The 19110-nt window shown below is 45.0% G+C and overlaps 1 protein-coding gene across 2 annotated transcripts in view; it reads right to left on the bottom strand.

The window, feature by feature from the left end:
* Positions 1-4938: 4938 nt before the first annotated feature.
* The window catches only part of FBXO15 (F-box protein 15), a 51653-nt gene continuing 37481 nt past the window's right edge, over positions 4939-19110 (bottom strand). For both annotated transcript variants that reach the window (XM_034642434.1, XM_019801800.2), the window contains 2 exons: positions 11298-11422; positions 4939-5308 (listed from right to left, as the gene is read on the bottom strand). In XM_034642434.1, coding sequence (XP_034498325.1) covers positions 5042-5308; positions 11298-11422 — 392 coding nt within the window. In that variant the 3' untranslated portion in view covers positions 4939-5041. The remainder of the gene's footprint in view (positions 5309-11297; positions 11423-19110) is intronic.

Here is a 19110-nt window from a genome sequence, read left to right on the forward strand (position 1 = left end):
TCTCAGTAACATTTTCGTTAATACTTTTTTCAAGTCTACTCATCATCTTGACCTTTGTTACTCTGAATTCCATTTCTGATAATTTGGTTGCATCCATATCTATTATTTCTATGGCAGAGGCCACAGACTCATTGTCTTTTCTTTGCTGGGGGGACTTCTTCTCGTCATTCTGATGAGGAGAGATTGCGGGGTTGTCCAGAGCCCAAATTATTGACTGGGACCCAGGCCATGCGCCCTTGTTTTATAGAGATCTTAGGGATGTGGGCTTCTTCTTTAAAGATTTTATTTATTTGAGAGAGACAGTAAGAAAGGGAACCCAAGCAGGGGAGTGGGAGAGGAAGAAGCAGGCTCCCAGCATAGAAGCCCGATGAGGGACTCCTTTCCGGAACGCTGTGATCATGCCCTAAGCCGAAGACAGGCGCTTAATGACTGTGCCACCTAGGCGCCCCGGGTTTTGGGCTTCTTGATTTTTCAGCCTGCTTTCTGGGGGAGGTGCCTGCCGCGCCGATACTCAGGAAACCCTGTTTGGGTAGAGTCTCCGTGTCCCCTGCGAAGGGGGGTGGTGATGGGCACGCTGTGAGCCAGTATTTCCAGGCTTTTGTTCTTTGGCGGCTTTCCCTAGCGGTCTGCTGTACCTCTTCTGAGCGACAGAGCAGCAGCGGCCGAAATTCAGCCTCTGCCTCAGAACAGAGGGATCGCGGACCGTTCCCTACTGATGTTATGGCCACTTTAACTCTATTAATGTTGGTGCTGCTCAACCCTGCAGCATCCCGGGATGTGTGCCCCACACCTGGCATCCCAGCCCTCACTTCCAGGGCCGGCGCGTCTCTGTCCTTTGTGTTTCTAACACCACCATCCGCCAGCTGCCCCCGCGCACTCCCAGAGCTCCCAGTCTCAATCTGTCTCGCGGGTGCCATCCGCAAGTCCACCCACTCCCCCGTGCAGGTGGCCCGCCAGCCGCCAGCCGCCCAGCGCACGCTTCCAGAGCTCCCAGTCTCAGTCTGTTTCCAGTGAGCACACCGGAATTCCTGAGTTCCTTGAGATGCTTGGTGACGCGCACTCCCGGCTCACGGTCTCAGTCGGCTGTCTCAAGGGTGCGGGTCCGCGAGTCCACCTGCTCCGCCATGCAGGTGGCTACCACTTCCCGGCCCCCGGACATGGTGGCTCCCTCCCACTTCCGTTTATCTTCTGATATCTGTGTGCAGTTTCACGGCTCCCCGCTTCGTACCTCAATACTCAGCACTGGAGATGTTCGTTTGTAGAGATCCAGATGTATCTTCCTGCATCTCATGAACATCCGTGGATGTTCATGCTGGTCTGGTACCTATCCAGCTCGACTCAGGGGACTGGCTGAAAAAGGGGTCCCCTACTCCTCTGCCATCTTAACTCCTCCCTCGAGAAGGAGATTTTCTTTAGCCCCTATCTTGTTTCTTATCATATTTTCACCCACGAATTTTCACATCCATTGAGAATTCTTGCCTATAAGTTTTGCCAAATGGTGAGAAAAGTTTGTTGAAAACTAAAAAAAACCTCAGAGGCTTTTGTGCTGGACTTGCAAACTATGGCTTGGGGCCATATTCAGTCCCCTGCCCATTTTAGTAAATAAAGGTTTCTGGAACAAAGGCAGGCCCATTCACTTGTACACCCTCTGTAGCTGACTTCGTGCTGCGGGGACCCGGACAAGGAGATGGAACAGACACCACACGTCCCCCAGAAAGGCTGAACTACACTCGGGCCCTTCAGAGTAAAGGTCTGCCAGGCCCTGTGTTTAGGGACATACTGCATTTAGGAGACAGGTATAAAATGTTTAATAAGGAACTAGAAAAATCATTCTTATAAATTAAAAACCTGACCAAATCATCAAAATAAAAAAAGGAATTTCAACAGAAAGATTGAAAAACAAAATTGAGACAATATTCCAGAAGCACAACAAAAGACTAAGATGGAAAAGATGAATCAATTCAAAAAGGGTGACAGTTGATTGATGCATAAAAGCTACAGAAAAAAATACTTTTTTAACATCTAGGATTGAAGCACAAAAATTCTTTAAACAACCCATAATGAATGAAAAGGATTAACTCCAAGCATTATCTTGAAATTTTAAAATAACAAGAAGAGTAAATTCTAAAAGCTTCCAGAGAGAGAAGAGAAAGAGAACAGGTGACATACAACGAAAGAACACTCAAAATGGCACGATCTCCATCAACAGCAATGCTAGAATATGCACACAGGTTAAAACTGTCTTCACATTCTAAGAGAAAACATTTGTCATCCTACAGTGTGTACCCAATTAAACTATCCATCAGACGTTTTCAGGAATTCATGGACCAAAATGTGTTTTCCCATGTCACTTTTCTTAGAAAGGTGCAGGAGAATGTGCACCACCAAAAAAAAAAAAAAAGAGAGAGAGAGAGAGAGAGAGAAAAGATATAAATCAAGAAAGAGGAAGACAAGAGACCATAAAATAAGATTCCCACAGGAACTTCCCAGGATGACAGCTGTCCAGCAGGGCAAAGAAGAAGTTTAAAGCAAACAGAGGCAGAACTCTGGAAATGAAATAGCCTGGGGAAAAAATAGAATTTGTAGATTATTTGATATGATTGACTTAGAAAAAAATACTAAAAAAATTGACCAACATATGAAATATTGAACTTCTTGGAAAATTTAAGATTCACTAAATCCATGCCCGAAAAAAGGGAGGACAATTATTCATCCAAGAAAAATAAGAAGTGCCCTATTACTCTCTGTGACCCTGCAGAAAATATCACAGTTGTAATTAAACCATAACAACTTATATAAAATTGCTGTATTTGGTATGATGCAAGAGAGGAGGTGGCTGGAATAGAAAAGCTATATTTTATCCCCCTTAAATCAATAGATGTCCAAAATTGACAAATCCAGAAACAGCCACAGAAAAAATGTTATTTAGAAATATGGGGGCAAATCTGAGAAGAAACAGCTTTTAACAGCTGAACGTTATCTCAGACCCACAAAAGGGCAGGTGAGGGCAGGGCTGCATCTTCTGGCACCATTTGGTGACGTGTGGTGCGCACAGGGTGCTCTGATAAGACACTCACAAACGCCATGACTCTGTGAATGCCCTTCCTCGGCCTCGCTCACCCTTCCGCCAGCACTGCCCAGAGGTTAACTCAGATGTGAAGGGCTCCCAGGCTTGTCAAGTCAGAATTTATGCCTGCCTCCTTCATGCTCCCATAGCTGCTGGTATATTCCTTATAATAATTTCTGTTGATTCAACAAATTGTGAGTATTAAGAGACTGGCATCCTGTTCGATGCTGGAGATAGAGTAGTAAACAAGACAGCAGAGTCCTGCTCACAGGGCTAGCAGTCTGGCAGGCAGACATTACACACATACTTGATTCAGTATGGACAAGAGTTTAACAAGACGCCCGGGCCGAGTTTCCCCACTGTACCACGATCACGGAAGAACCTGGCTGCCCGTTCCATCCAGATATTGTTCCCCTGGGGGTAAAGAGAACCATGCTCTGTCTCTGGCTCTGCCTCACTCCGACATCTCCATGACATCTACACCCTCCACAGTTTAACTTAATGAGTTCCAGGTGTCACCACATGCTGTTTAGTGGTTGTTTTCCAATTCTTACCTGCAGGTGACACGTGGCATCCACCACCTGCCTTTCCTGACGTCTGGTCCTCTTCATGAGTCAAGCCACTGCCTCTCCATCACCCAATGCTCACCCAGGTGGGGCAGGTGCTCTGCACTGTTCTGGCGGTAGCACAAAATAACATGGTCCCCTGCTCTCCACTCTGACCCAGATTTCAGAGTTCTCCCTTCCCAGCGCTCCAGCCCGAGGCCCCAGAGGTCAGGACAGCAGGGACGGCATCAGGGCAGGAGTCCTTTGTACTGTCACATTTATTTGGCAAAGAACCTAATATCTGTCCCAGATCTTTTATTGCTGTCTTCAAGCAGCTCTCACACACATACCCCTCAAGAGGGAGCTGATCAGATAGCTCAGGATGAGAAAGGAAAATAGAGAGGAGGCGATGCACCCCTGTAGGAGCAACACAGTATTTCAGAAATCACTTCTGAGAGTAACCTTAAGTAGGAGATAAAAACATGACCAAAAAATAATCTATACAATCTAAAACTAATTTAGAACCAAATCCCTAAAAAAAAAAAAAAAAAAAAAAAAAAAAAAAAAAAACCAACAAAAATTTCAACCAAAACATTCCGTTTACATTTTAGACNTTTGCCACCCTAGCGTCTGTCAGCTCTCTGTTAAAACATTCTGCAGAGGAAGTGCTCGCCACTCATTCATCCATCTGGGTCTCCACTAATGGCCAGCTGGGGGTCTTCACTGCTTTTGTATCACACTTTGCTCTTTTAAGCAATAACAGTTTCTTCTGATAATTTCAGATACATCTTACCTTGTGAGGTAGGCACTTTTAGTTTCATTAAATAGTTTCAAAAAGGCTGCTGAATGCCACGAATAGAGCACTTTCTCATTTTAATGGACACCATGAAGTTGATATTTAAATATACTCTTTCATTTTGGGTTCTAGCCAATAAAGAAAAAAAGCCTCTATCTCTACAACACATGCACATGTGTACAGACATATATACACACAGGCATGTGCACACACACATACACACACCTGCAGTGATCACACACACACGGACACATATACACACGTATGTGCACACACGTGTACAGAGTGATCAGATGCACACACCATACACACACATTGATCACACACAAAGTGATCACATGATCACATGCTTAAGCAGAATTCCTTGTCTTTTAAACTGTAAGGACAAAAGTTAGGTAGTATCTTTTTCCTTATTTTAAATGAATTTTCATTGGACGTGTTTTTATGTTTTTAAAATTTAACTTAATTCTCTAAACATTAACTTTAAAATGACCCAGGAATCATAATTTCTAATGTGAAAGAAGAAGGCATCAAACAGACTACTGCTTTATTTCAACTTCCAACACCAATAACACAACTCGTGAGTCCAAAATAAATAAACAGCAACAGTAATTCGCCACCTCCTGCCAATACTCAGTATGTTGTCCCAAACCAGTGGTTTATTTTTGCTACCCTCAGGTAAAGGACCAGGCTGACGATGAAGTATTCTTCTGTCTCTTTGATCCACACCAGCTCCACGTGCACTCTTCCTTCCGAGTCCACATAGTCAACATAGTAAGTCTGTCCCAAGAAGTTAGGCCCATCAGAGGGCCCGGAAGATCTCATGCAAACAGGGGAACTGAAACACCAAAAGGGTTTCCCATATTCATCCAAAAGGGTTACGTCCATTATAGAACAACTCTACAAAATAAAAATAAATACTCATGAGTGTAAGGACAAAATGGCCAATTGGACCTGATTTCCAGGTCTAAATAATATATGTACAAATGTATAAATGAAGCCTTGTCATGAAGGATGAAGTGAAAGGGGCGGGAGGGGAGAAAACAGAACAGTACTACAGACGACATCAGGGCCACACCAGGACCGTGAGAGAGCAAGAAGCGTTGAAGGAACCAGGGGCGCTGGGGGCCGACGGGGTCATGAGGGCGGCAGGGTGGCTATCTGTCATCACCTCCACCATCGCAAGCAGCCACCAGTGCCAGTAAATGGTAAATGCATCTCCGATAAACACAAGAGCAATGAAACAGGGGTGGGGGCAGCAAGAACAGCACAGGCATGTGGCTGATGGTTACACGCCTGCGAAGAGACGGTAAACCAAGCCCTCAGCTGTCGGTGGTAGTAACTCACAGGAAAGAGATGGAAGAAGTATTTACAAGACACACTGAGCAGAATCTGGTATTTGGAGGTGAGGGTAGGGGAGAAGGGGGCACTAACTCCTACTCTCTCTCCCATTGCTGCAGAAGAGCAGGTCTGGGGGGAAGAAATGTGACTATTTCAGACGTGCTGCGTCTACAGGGCCCCGTGAAGAGTCACAGCTATACGGGCACTTGAGTCGGGGGAGATGCTAATAATTATTATTAACGAACTATAGTTTTACCTTTATTTTTTAATTGTGGTAAAACACAAGCAACAAAACTTTACCATCATAACCATTTTTTTTAAAGATTTTATTTATTTATTTGACAGAGATAGAGACAGCCAGCGAGAGAGGGAACACAAGCAGGGGGAGTGGGAGAGGAAGAAGCAGGCTCATAGCAGAGGAGCCTGATGTGGGGCTCGATCCCATAACGCCGGGATCATGCCCTGAGCCGAAGGCAGACGCTTAACCGCTGTGCCACCCAGGCGCCCCTACCATCATAACCATTTTTAAGCGGCATTTAGTGGCATTAAGCACACGCACTCTGTTCTGCGGCCATCAGCACCCTCTACCTCCAGAGCTCTTTTCATCTTGCAAGCCCGACACTCTGGACCCATTAGATGATAACTCCCCCCCACCCCCGCAGCCCCTGGGAAGCACCATTGTACTCAATGTCTCTGTGAACTGGACCACTCTCGATTCCTCATGTAAGTGGAATCCTACAGTATTTGATCTTTTGTGTCTGGCTTATTTCACTTAAGATAATGCCCTCAAGGTTCACCCATGTTGTAGCATGTGCCAGAATTCCCTTCCTTTGTAAGGTGGGACAACTGTCCGTCGTATGTGTACAGCACACTGTGTGTATCCATCCAGCTGCTGGTGGACAGCGTGTTTCTTCCACCTTTTGGTTCCTGTGAATAATGCTGCTATGAAATGAACATGAGTGTGTAATGTTAGCTGTATTTTTTAGTGTGTTCTATCTATCAGACACTAACTCAAGCAGTTTACATCCACTATTTAATTCTCAAGAATTATTCTTCTCAAGAACTATGAAGTAGTATCAAGGCTAAAATCTTCCAACACTTCCCTTTGTAGAAATGGCTCATTATTTGCCACGACTTGTGCCCTGTGTTAGTGTTTTATTAATTGGAATATAAATGCTTACTCTTGGATATCTGCATAAAATGAACATTGATATCAACCTTATTATAGACACACAGATATTACAGATACCTACATAGGGAGATATATAAAGATATTCTAGATGTCAGCATAAACGCTGCTTTCAGAGATCTATACACGATTAAATGTGGCCAACAGCACTAACCATTTGGACCTGAGTATGAGTCCTGACTCAAAAAAGTGTTTCTCAGAGAGAAATTAAAGGAACACAAACATTCCAAAAGTTAAACGAGAGAGAGAGAGTGCGATGGTCTAGTTAAGTGAGCAATGAGAAGTGGTTCCTGCCTCTGGAGGAGACTGGAGTGAAGAGCCAGCCGACATGAATCATCCCCTGCCCCTGACAGCAGAGAGTACAGACCAGAGCCAAAAGTCCCTGCCCCACGAGGTGGGGGCTGCTAAGCGAGACAGCCTGCGGAGCCCTACACCAGACCTTGGTCCTGATGCCCTTCTAGGTCCTGGAACAGCACACGTCCATCCATCACACCCTCTGCTTCTGGCAGAACAGGGACCGCAGTTCACAGACCACAGAGAAGGGCACACTGGGGCTGAGAACAGGGGGGACCAAAGCCGACCCTGAGAGCTAGAATGTGTCTCTGTCTGTGCTCAGGCAGCCAGAGCCCTTCTGGAATAAACAGCTATCATCACGGCCATTTGATGAAGGAAGCTCCATGGCCATGTCAATGCCCAAGATAATACAGCTGGTCGGGTGGTCACGCGGACCCAAGCCTTTCTTTACTCCATCACCCTTCATTATCTGCACGACTGGGTTAGCAGGCTCTCAGTTTTGTTACTTAAAACCTCATCAAAATCCAGCAGCACAGACACAGTGGCTAGAACTATGAGCAAGGAGGAGAGCATGGAGGAGAAGGTGACATTCTGGGCTGCCCCAACATTTCAGAGGAAGGTGGAGAAGGAAATCAAGGAGGAACGGTCAAGAGGTGTAAGAACTCTTTGACACGGATGCCTCTCACGAGCCCCGCGCCCTTCAGTAACCGGCTTCCTCTGTCTGCTTTTGGCCCCTCAGCTGCCAGACAGAGCTGGGAGCTATCTCCCGAAGCTCTCCTGGTTCTAAAAGCCTAGCATTTTCCAATTCCTTCATATCCTACGGAACACCCGGCACACAGTGGCACATAAAACCCTTTAACAGCTTCCCAGGACACAAACTCAATGCCAAATTCTTTACCGTGGGTTGTGAGGCCCTTTGTGAGCTCCCCAGCCCTCCCTTCCACCCGCCTCCTGCCATTCCCTCCCTCCTCTGGTGCTGGTGCATTCTTTGCTGAGCAGGGAGCCGGGTCACACGGGGGAAGCTCTTCCACCCCTTTCCAGTCTCAGCGCATGACCCGAACCCTGCTTCACAGAGCACAGAGGCCGCCTCCTCCTTCGTGCACCGGGGTGTCGGGTTCCTCCCAAGGTGCCAACGCCTTCGGTCACCCGGCACTGCAGCAAGCCCGCCATGGCATCTTTCTTGGGGGCTGCAGTGTGGGCACAACCACTTTCACACACCAAACCCGTGACACGCCCATTGGCAGGCTTCACTATTCTTGCATAAAGCACAACCACAGTTATACTGAGAAAGCTAGCTTCAATTACAACGGATGCTGAGCTCCATAGAGATCTAGAAGTAACATTAAAATAACATAAAAAGTGCCGAGGCAGGAAAGGATAAATTACAAAAAACGGACATAAGAAGAGCCTTACCAAAGGAAACTCCATCCACCAGCACTCCTGCTAGGAACAGAGAGAAGGCAGGGCAGGAGAGTGTTTGCGTTTGAATTATACCGACTTCTACTGAAGCCAGCAGCGGGCCAACCACCCCAGCTATTCACACCGCGTTTGTAAGACAGCACAGCAGCCAGCCAGGGGGCAGCGGGCCTGTGTGGACTCAGGACTAACAGCAGCCCCGGCAGGCAGCTCTACAATGTATTGGGAATCATAATCCGACTTCAAAAAAGAAAAAGAAAAACTCATCAGCTTTTAAGGTGATGTTTTTAAATGTTTACAGTTAATCCCCATATAAAATGAAGCGTTGCTGACATTGGGCTCAAGGCACTCAGGTGAGAGGGAGGTTGGGTTTGAATGACCTCCGGGGCAGCCTCACACTCCCGTGCCCCTCTGACGAGAAGATTCCTCTGGAAGCAGTAAAGCAGGAGGAGCTCCGAGAGCCCATCCGTGACCACACACCACTTCAACAGGCAGCTCCTCCATCTGTCAGTATCGTGGTCATGAACATCCGTCCCGGGCCTGGAGCCACTGCCCTGGGTGACACTCCCAAACTACCTGCGCCTGGATGGCGTGCTGAGCACATCCCGGAGGCCGTTTCCACAATTTCCACCATAAGGGTGCCACTCTGTTTTTGGGATTTTAGTAGCTACATGTATCCACGAAACTTTCTACAGTTTACCCTTGTTTATAAAATGTTTTTAACTCCTTGAGAGCAATTTCTTTTTTTTTTTCTTTTTTTTTTTTTTAAAGATTTTATTTATTTATTCGACAGAGAAAGAGACAGCCAGCGAAAGAGGGAACACAAGCAGGGGGAGTGGGAGAGGAAGAAGCAGGCTCATAGCAGAGGAGTGATGTGGGGCTCGATCCCACAACGCCAGGATCACACCCTGAGCCGAAGGCAGATGCTTAACCGCTGTGCCACCCAGGCGCCCCTTGAGAGCAATTTCTTAAAACATGTTTTATAGTTACACTGATCAGATGCCTGAGGGAAATTCCTGATCTGGGTGGTGAACACAAGGGACAGGACATCACTTAACTCGACTTTTCTTCTTTAGGAACTCTGAGGACATCTTAGTCCCAGTACCAAACCCAAATTACGAATAGCAAAATACAGATGGACCTTGCCCAGCTGCAGCAGGCCCACGGGAGAGGGGACAGCTGTGGAGCCCCGCTCCACCTCCCCCCAGAGCCCAGCTGGGAGAAGGACCTGCGGGGGAAAGTGTGCGAGGACACGCGGTCCATGCCTGACCTCAAGGACTCCAAACCCCATTTTCAGATAGAGCTATTTTGCTGGAAACATGCATTCCCAAGTCACGTCGGTCTAGCGACCTACAGAATCACCACCCGGAGCTCATTTTGAAGCTACACCTTCGGCTTCTGGCTGCTGTAAAAAATCTGTCCCCGCATTTGCAGCTAAAATGCTATTTAGGATAGTCTTTTCCACAGCTTAGTCTGCCCTACATAAAGTTCCCCCAGAGACTGTGTGTGTAACAACGAGAGTGGGGACAGAGCTTTGTTTCTTTGTAGAATTCTCCACTTCCCTCCCTCAGCTCTCATCCTGCTCCAGATACCAGAAAACACAGAACAAATTACACCATTTTTAAAATCACACAGACATGTTAAGTCTTCCATATCTGAATTCTGCCTTTCTTGGACCTCAAGGTCTACTCCGACTTAAATATTTTATTTTAGTACATATTTTTATAAGACCCATTAAAAAAAAAAGTCTGTGCTCTTAAAAGACGTGAAACAATATTTTTTTGTATATAAAAATAATCTGTACCAAAGTTTAGATATTTGTTTACAAATAAAGAGGATTAATAAAGCAGTTCATTTTATCAAATAGCAAGTGGCTCAAGAGATAATACTTAATGATAACTGTTTTTAACACTCGATGATAACACTGCTCTTGTCACTACCGGTAATTGTTCTAACAAGGTGTCCACACTTGTATGGCAGCATAAAGGCATGTTACTGAACATAGATCCCACCGGCTCACCAGGAATACGTAAATCCTGTTCAACCCACAAAACAAAAATGCAGAACAATGAGAACCGGGGGCAGCCATGGGCGCAAGAGCACAGAAGAAAACGAAACTACCTCTCAAGGGCTCCCATCCTCATCCGCCTCCTCTCCTTCCCTCCTTCCCTGCCGACGCCCAACCACTAAATAAACTCCCCATCCACGTGGCTAATTTTTGATGAGGCGCAAATTGATGTAACTGTTCAAGGAAGGGTATTCAAGGAACTATCTGTATCCTGGCTTAGAACTTGGGGCAAGAGCAATTAAGACTTTGAATAAATGCTACTTGCCTGGTCCAGCCTAGAACTCCACTTTTTCTCCACAAGACAGACAGAGGGGCTTCAAGGGAGGGCAGGGGTACAAAAACGTTGCTGCATGCTACTCACCACTCCTGCTCCCCCACACTCAACAAAAAACACAAGGTATTCAATAAGCATTTGCTGAATGAATCAACTGGCTGTCAATAGCTAAGAGAAAGTGCGCATATCTTCAGACATTAGAACAGTAAAACTAGGACTTTAAAAGCAGTATCACAGATATACATCGACAGACTTTTTTTATTATACAGAAACCAGGTTACATTAAGAAAATAAAACAACAAATTACCTTTATACAGCCATCGAAAATATCAGTTCTCCAAGAGAGGCCAACTTTTCCAATAAGAGGTAGGTGTTCTGTGTTATTTTTAAAACTTATAACAACAAGCTTCACATATCCATTTTCAATGGATCCTGAAAAGATTTAAGATTTTTCAAATTACGACATACCCATGCAGGACAAGTCAACACTCTTTAGGCATGCTATTTCCTAAAGAATGCCTCATCTAGCCACATCTTGGATGCAAGCATCTGGCTTGAGGCTGGCGGCATACCTGCACCCCAGCGACAGAGACACGAGCGCATACTCTGGAAACACCATCTCAAAGTGGGGCAGGGGGACATGCCGGAGGTGAACCTGGATCTCACCTGTCACTCATGAGAGACTGCTAAGAGGGCCGACGTTCTTCTGATTTGATTAAGCTAACAGCAGTACGAACAGTACACAAGAACTGTGGAGCTTCCCGGAAAGCAGATGGCAGAGTGGTCCAGGCAGGGAATGTGGGGGAGCAAGGAGGGCAACGTCCAGAGGACTGAGGAGCTTGAGAGCAGGGCAATATGGAAGAGATGAGAAGCCCCGTGCACATAAAAGGAAAAAACATCTCTCGCGTGCTTACTGGTAAGTAAAAATCCTTGTGCTTGCTACCAACAGCTTGAGACCAGAGGCCCTGCCCTTCCTCTGACTAGCAAAATGCTGACTAAGAGCCACCTGGCCACTAGCAAGAGCCCATCACACCCAGGCACACAAGTTCCACTCTTCAAGGCCCTGAAGCTCAGAGAGCCTCCAGTACTGCTGAGCTTCCTGCGACGAGGAGCTCCACACTCTCATTTAATGTGCCCCGAAAAGTGACCAGCACGCAGGACAACGTAGCAGCTCCTACACGTGCACACAAGCTTTCCTCAGAGAAAGACACCTCGGCAAGGGCAAGATGTGAGTCACAGGGCAAAGCACACAGTAGAATGGGGAAGAACAAAAGTTCTTTGACCTTAGGGGGGTTATTTCAGGGGACAAAACAAAGCCAAAGCTAGGCTGCCTCGCCCCTAGAAATTCTGCAGTGTTGTCACTTAAGCCGAGCCTTAGTGTCGCTCTGCCAGGAGCCCCTTCTGTGACACGGGAATGGCTCTAAGTGAGAGAACCCCTTGGAGCAGAGTTTCCAGCCCTGTAGGAGGGCACTGGGAGCCCTTCTGTACCAAGGGCAGAGGCAGCCCACGACGTCGTCCCCTCGCTGCTGAGTAATTAGCAAGAACCATGCAGCTTCTCTCCTCTCCCCCGGTGCGGGAGCCAATGCCAAACGACACTGACCCTTCCCAGGCAACAGCTCTACTGTCACCTCAGCAGGGCTCGACGGAAGCGGGAGGAAATCTGTGAAAAGCGAAGCCCCAGAGGAGACGTGGTAATGACTTTCTGAATGGACCAGATGTGGCTCTGCCCTGCTCTATATTACTGCACAGCCATGTGCAAAATCGAGAGACCTCCGACCGGCTGGCATGTGTGCCGGCAGCCAGACGATGCCGTATGGAAAATCGCGAGTTCATTTTCCATGTGGCTTGTCCTCAGGACACTGCAGAAAATGGACCCCAAAGTACGACAGCCAATAACATCTCAATGGCAATTGTCTAAGCTAATAAACATGAAATCTCTGTGGAAGCAAGGACCATTGTTACTTTATTACCAAATATTCTCCCACTTTAGAACAACTTTAGCATTTGCAGCATCTTGAAAGGTCAGAGCTCTCTCTGCACACTCTGTAAGTGCTTGTATCTAAGAGAAAAAGGTTAAGCTCACCCTACATTTGAACAATCTACACACAGAATGCACATGTAAAAAAGTGTATATATAAAAAAGGCAGTATTTTTTGAGAATTTGCTGTACACCAGCCACTGTATTAATAAGCACTTCATGTACAGTAGCTTAAAAGACTACTTTAAAATATCTTAAACTCCTACTATTAGGTATCACAGGTTTCTGAATTCACAGGTGAAAGAAGGACACACAGAGAGATTAAGAGTATCTCACCCAAGGTCATACCACTGGTAAGTGGTAGACACATGATTCAAACATTATGTGTCTATTATAAGATGGATCTTAAAATAGATTAAAACATATACAAAAGGGGGGACATAATCACCTATTTGCTTAAACACTAGCTGAGAATTTATAATGTAGATTTAAATTTTCATGAAGTTTTGCTTTTGTATTTCTGCCAGTAGAGAAAAATCTACAAATTAAAGGAGTTAAAATGGCAGAGGAGTAGGGGACCCCATTTTCAGCTGGTCCCCTGAGTCGAGCTGGATAGGTACCAGACCATCCTGAACGTCCACGGAATCAGCCTGAGACGCAGGAAGATACATCTGGATCTGTACAAATGAACATCTCCAGCGATGAGTATTGAGGTACGAAGCGGGGAGCCGTGAAATCGCGCACAGATATCAGAAGATAAACGGAAGGGGGAGGGAGCTGCCGCGTTCGGGCGCCAAGACGCGGTAGCCACCTGCACGGGGGAGGTGGCGGACTCGCAGACCGGCACCCGCGAGAGAGCAGACTGAGACCGTGAGCCGGAACGCACGCCACCAGACTGAAACGGAGCTCCGGTGTGCTCACTGGAACCAGACTGAGACCAGGAGCTCCGGGAGCGCATGGGGGCAGCTGGCAGCTGGCAGTGTTAGAAACACAGGGACAGAGATGCGCCGGCCCTGGAAGTGAGGGCTGGGATGCCGGGTGTGGGGCACACATCCCGGGATGCTGCAGGGTTGAGCAGCACCAACAGAAACAGAGTTAAAGTGGCCAGAATATCAGTGGAGAATGGTCTGCAATCCCTTTGTTCTGAGACAAAGGCTGAGATTCGGCTACTGCTGCTCTGACTCTCAGAAGAGGCACAGCAAACTGCCAGGGAAAGCTGCCAGAGAACAAAAGCCTGGAAATACCGGCTCACAGCGTGCCCATCATCATCCCCCTTCGCAGGGGACACGGAGACTCTACCCAAACAGGGTTGCCTGAATATCAGCGCGGCAGGCCCCTCCCACAGAAGGCAGGCTGAAAAATCAAGAAGCCCACATCCCTAAGGTCCCTATAAAACAAGTGCGCACTGCCTGGGTCCCAGTCAATAATTTGGGCTCTGGACAACCCCGCAACTTCTCCTCATCAGAATGATGAGAAGGAGAAATCCCCCCCAGCTAAGAAAAGACAATGAGTCTGTAGCCTCTGCCACAGAACTAATGATATGGATATAACCAAATTATCAGAAATGGAGTTCAGAGTAACAATGGTCAAGATGATGTGTAGACTGGAAAAAAGTATTAACGAAAATGTTAATGAGAATATAGAATCTCTAAGGATGGAAATGAGAGCGAATCTGGCAGAAATTAAAAATTCTATGAATCAAATGCAGTCAAAACTAGAGGCTCCGACGGCCATGGTGAATGAGGCAGAAGATTGTATCAGCGAATTGGAGGATGGGTTAGTAGAAGAGAAAGCTAAAATAGAAGCTGGGCTCAAAAAAATCCAATCTCAAGAATGTAAGTTACAGGAGATTACTGACTCAATGAAACGTTCCAATGTCAGAATCATCGGCATCCCCGAGGGGGTGGAGAAAAACAGAGGTCTAGAAGAGATATTTGAACAAATTGTAGCTGAAAACTTCCCTAATCTAGCAAAGGAAACAAGCTTTCATGTCCAAGAGGCAGAGAGGACCCCTCCCAAGCTCAACCACGACAAACCTACGCCAGGTCACATCATAGTGCAATTCACAAATATTAGATCCAAGGATACAGTATTGAAAGTGGCCAGGGCAAAGAAATTTCTCACGTACCAAGGCAAAGGTATCAGAATCACGTCAGACCTGTCTACACAGACCTGGAATGAGAGAAAGGGTTGGGGGGGGGGCATTTTTAAAGATCTTTCAGAGAAAAACATGCAGCCAACGATCCTTCATCCAGCAAGGCTGTCATTCAGAATTGATGGAGAGATAAAGACCTTCCAGAATCGCCAGTCATTGACCAATTTCGCAACCACGAAACCAGACCTACAGGAGATATTAAGGGGGGGTTCTATAAAAGTAAAAAGGCCACAAGAGTAGTAAAGTACAGAAAGTCACAATCTATAGAAACAAAGACTTACAGGCAACATGGCATCATTAAAATCATCTCTCTCAATAATCAGTCTCAATGTAAATGGCCTAATGCTCCCATAAAGCGACACAGGGTTGCAGATTGGATAAAAAGACATGACCCATCCATTTGCTGTCTCCAAGAGACTCATTTTGAACCCAAAGATACATTCAGACTGTCAGGTACCAACTTTCACGCAAATGGATCTCAAAAGAAAGCTGGGGTGGCAATTCTCATATCAGATAGTTTGGATTTTAAACTAAAAACTATAGTTAGGCACACAGAAGGGCACTATATTATTCTTAAAGGTTGTATCNTCCTTGCTAATAGAATCCAACAGTACATTAAAAGGATTATCCATCATGACCAAGTGGGATTCATACCTGGGATGCAAGCATGGTTCAACACTCGCAAATCAATCAATGTGATACATCATATCAACAAGAAAAGACTCAAGAACCATATGATCCTCTCAATTGATGCAGAAAAAGCATTTGACAAAATACAGCATCCTTTCCTGATTAAAACCCTTCAGAGTGTAGGAATAGAGGGTACATTTCTCAATCTCATAAAAGCCATCTATGAAAAGCCTACTGCAAGCATTATTCTCAATGGGGAAAAGCTGGAAGCCTTTCCCTTAAGATCAGGAACACGACAAGGATGCCCACTCTCGCCACTATTATTCAACATAGTACTAGAAGTCCTTGCAACAGCAATCAGAAGACAAAAAGGGATCAAAGGTATCCAAATCGGCAAAGAAGAAGTCAAACTGTCTCTCTTTGCAGATGACATGATACTCTATATGGAAAACCCAAAGGAATCCACTCCCAAACTATTAGAAGTTATAGAACAATTCAGTAAGGTGGCAGGATACAAAATCAATGCCCAGAAATCAGTTGCATTTCTATACACGAATAACGAGACTGAAGAAAGAGAAATTAGGGAATCCATCCCATTTACAATAACACCAAAAACCATACGTTACCTTGGAATTAACTTAACCAGAGACGTAAAGGACCTATATCCTAGAAACTATAGATCACTTTTGAAAGATATTGAGGAAGACATAAAAAGATGGAAAAATATTCCATGCTCATGGATTGGAAGAATTAACATAGTTAAAATGTCCATACTACCCAGAGCAATCTACACTTTCAATGCTATCCCGATCAAAATACCGAGGACATTTTTCAAAGAACTGGAACAAATAGTCCTTAAATTTGTATGGAACCAGAAAAGGCCCCGAATCTCCAAGGAACTGTTGAAAAGGAAAAACAAAGCTGGGGGCATCACAATGCCGGATTTCGAGCTGTACTACAAAGCTGTGATCACAAAGACAGCATGGTACTGGCACAAAAACAGACACATCGACCAATGGAACAGAATAGAGAACCCAGAAATGGACCCTCGGCTCTTTGGGCAACTAATCTTTGATAAAGCAGGAAAAAACATCCGGTGGAAAAAAGACAGTCTCTTCAATAAATGGTGCTGGGAAAATTGGACAGCTACATGCAAAAGAATGAAACTTGACCACTCTCTCACACCATACACAAAAATAAACTCCAAATGGATGAAAGACCTCAATGTGAGACAGGAATCCATCAAAATTCTAGAGGAGAACATAGGCAACAACTTCTATGACATCGGCCAGAGCAACCTTTTTCACGACACATCTCCAAAGGCAAGAGAAATAAAAGATAAAATGAACTTATGGGACTTTATCAGGATAAAGAGCTTCTGCACAGCCAAGGAAACAGTCAAAAAAACTAAGAGACAGCCCACGGAATGGGAGAATATATTTGCAAAGGACACCACAGATAAAGGACTGGTATCCAAGATCTACAAAGAACTTCTCAAACTCAATACACGAGAAACAAATAAACAAATCATAAAATGGGCAGAAGATATGAACAGACACTTTTCCAATGAAGACATACAAATGGCTAACAGACACATGAAAAAATGTTCAAAATCATTAGCCATCAGGGAAATTCAAATCAAAACCACACTGAGATACCACCTTACACCAGTTAGAATGACAAAAATAGACAAGGCAAGAAACAACAATTGTTGGAGAGGATGTGGAGAAAAGGGGGTCCTTCCTACATTGTTGGTGGGAATGCAAGTTGGTACAGCCACTCTGGAAAACAGTGTGGAGGTCCCTTAAAAAGTCAAAAANTTGAGCTACCCTATGACCCAGCCATTGCACTACTGGGTGTTTACCCCAAAGATACAGACGTAGTGAAGAGATCATGGGGGCCATATGCACCCCAATGTTCATAGCAGCTCTGTCCACAATAGCTAAATCGTGGAAGGAGCCGAGATGCCCTTCAACAGATGACTAGATTAAGAAGTTGTGGTCCATATATATAATGGAATATTACTCAGCCATCAGAAAGAACGAATTCTCAACATTTGCTGCAACATGGACGGCACTGGAGGAGATAATGCCAAGAAATAAGTCAAGCAGAGAAAGACAATTATCATATGGTTTCTCTCATCTGTGGAACATAAGAACTAGGATGATCGGTAGGAGAAGAAAGGGATAAAGAAAGGGGGAGTAATCAGAAGGGGAGTGAAGCATGAGAGACTATGGACTCTGAGAAACAAAGTGAGGGCTTCGGAGGGGAGGGGTGAGGGAATGGGATAGACTGGTGATGGGTAGTAAGGTGGGCATGTATTGCATGGTGCACTGGGTGTTATATGCAACTAATGAATCATCGAACTTTACATCAAAAACCAGGGATGTACTGTATGGTGACTTACATAATATAATAAAAAAATATTTTTAAAAAATCTACAAATTAGCTGACAATATTTGCCGAGGAATCACTTCTGGCTCCCCCAGATTTATGGCAATTCCTGCATCTGTGTGTTCCAGGCTCACCCACTGCCCTCCCCTCAACAGACCTTCCTATAACTATGTCATAAGTGGCCTGGCTTCCCTCACTTGAGCTAACATACCTTTAGTGAATTCCCGTGTTGCTTAAACCAGTCAGAATAAATTCTGTTGTTAGAAACTCCAATTCTAACCTACCAAAGCATAAGATCATCCCCAAAATACAGAGAAATTAAATTCAAGGCTCACTGCCCCTGGCTTCCAGTAACATTCACTTACAAGCATGGCTTTTAGAGTCATGAAGGCCTCATTCCAAACCCTGCCCAGCCATTTACTAGCTGCGTAATCATGGTCAAGCTCTAAGCTAGCAAAATAAGGACACAGATAGAAAGTATTTTATCAGGCTTTGTGAAGATTAATGGAACTAATAATACATATTAACATTACTGGGTAGATTATTATATATCCCAGGCTAAATGTGCTAAGTACCTTACATGCATTTTATCAACAATACTCCTCTATCTAAAGAGCCAAGCCTACTGCCAGGCAGAAAGTAGATATGTACCACGTACACAGATTACAAGACTCAATAATTATAAACGCTTCTATTTACCCAGATGATCTACAGATTTAATGCAATCACAATCATAAACCCAGCAGGCATTTTAATAAATAATTTATAAGGAATCGATATAGAAAAACAAGTAAATAATAAAATTTGACAATCTGATTCTAAAATTCATATGGAAATACTAAGAACCTAAAATAGCCACACAATCTTAGGAAGAAGAAAAAGACAGTGTGGCATCACTGTAAGACACACAAATAGATGAATAGAAAAGAAGAGATGGGTCCAAATATAGACCAACACTTCTAC

The sequence above is a fragment of the Ailuropoda melanoleuca genome, chromosome 14, assembly GCF_002007445.2.
Source record: "Ailuropoda melanoleuca isolate Jingjing chromosome 14, ASM200744v2, whole genome shotgun sequence".
NCBI lineage: Eukaryota > Metazoa > Chordata > Mammalia > Carnivora > Ursidae > Ailuropoda > Ailuropoda melanoleuca.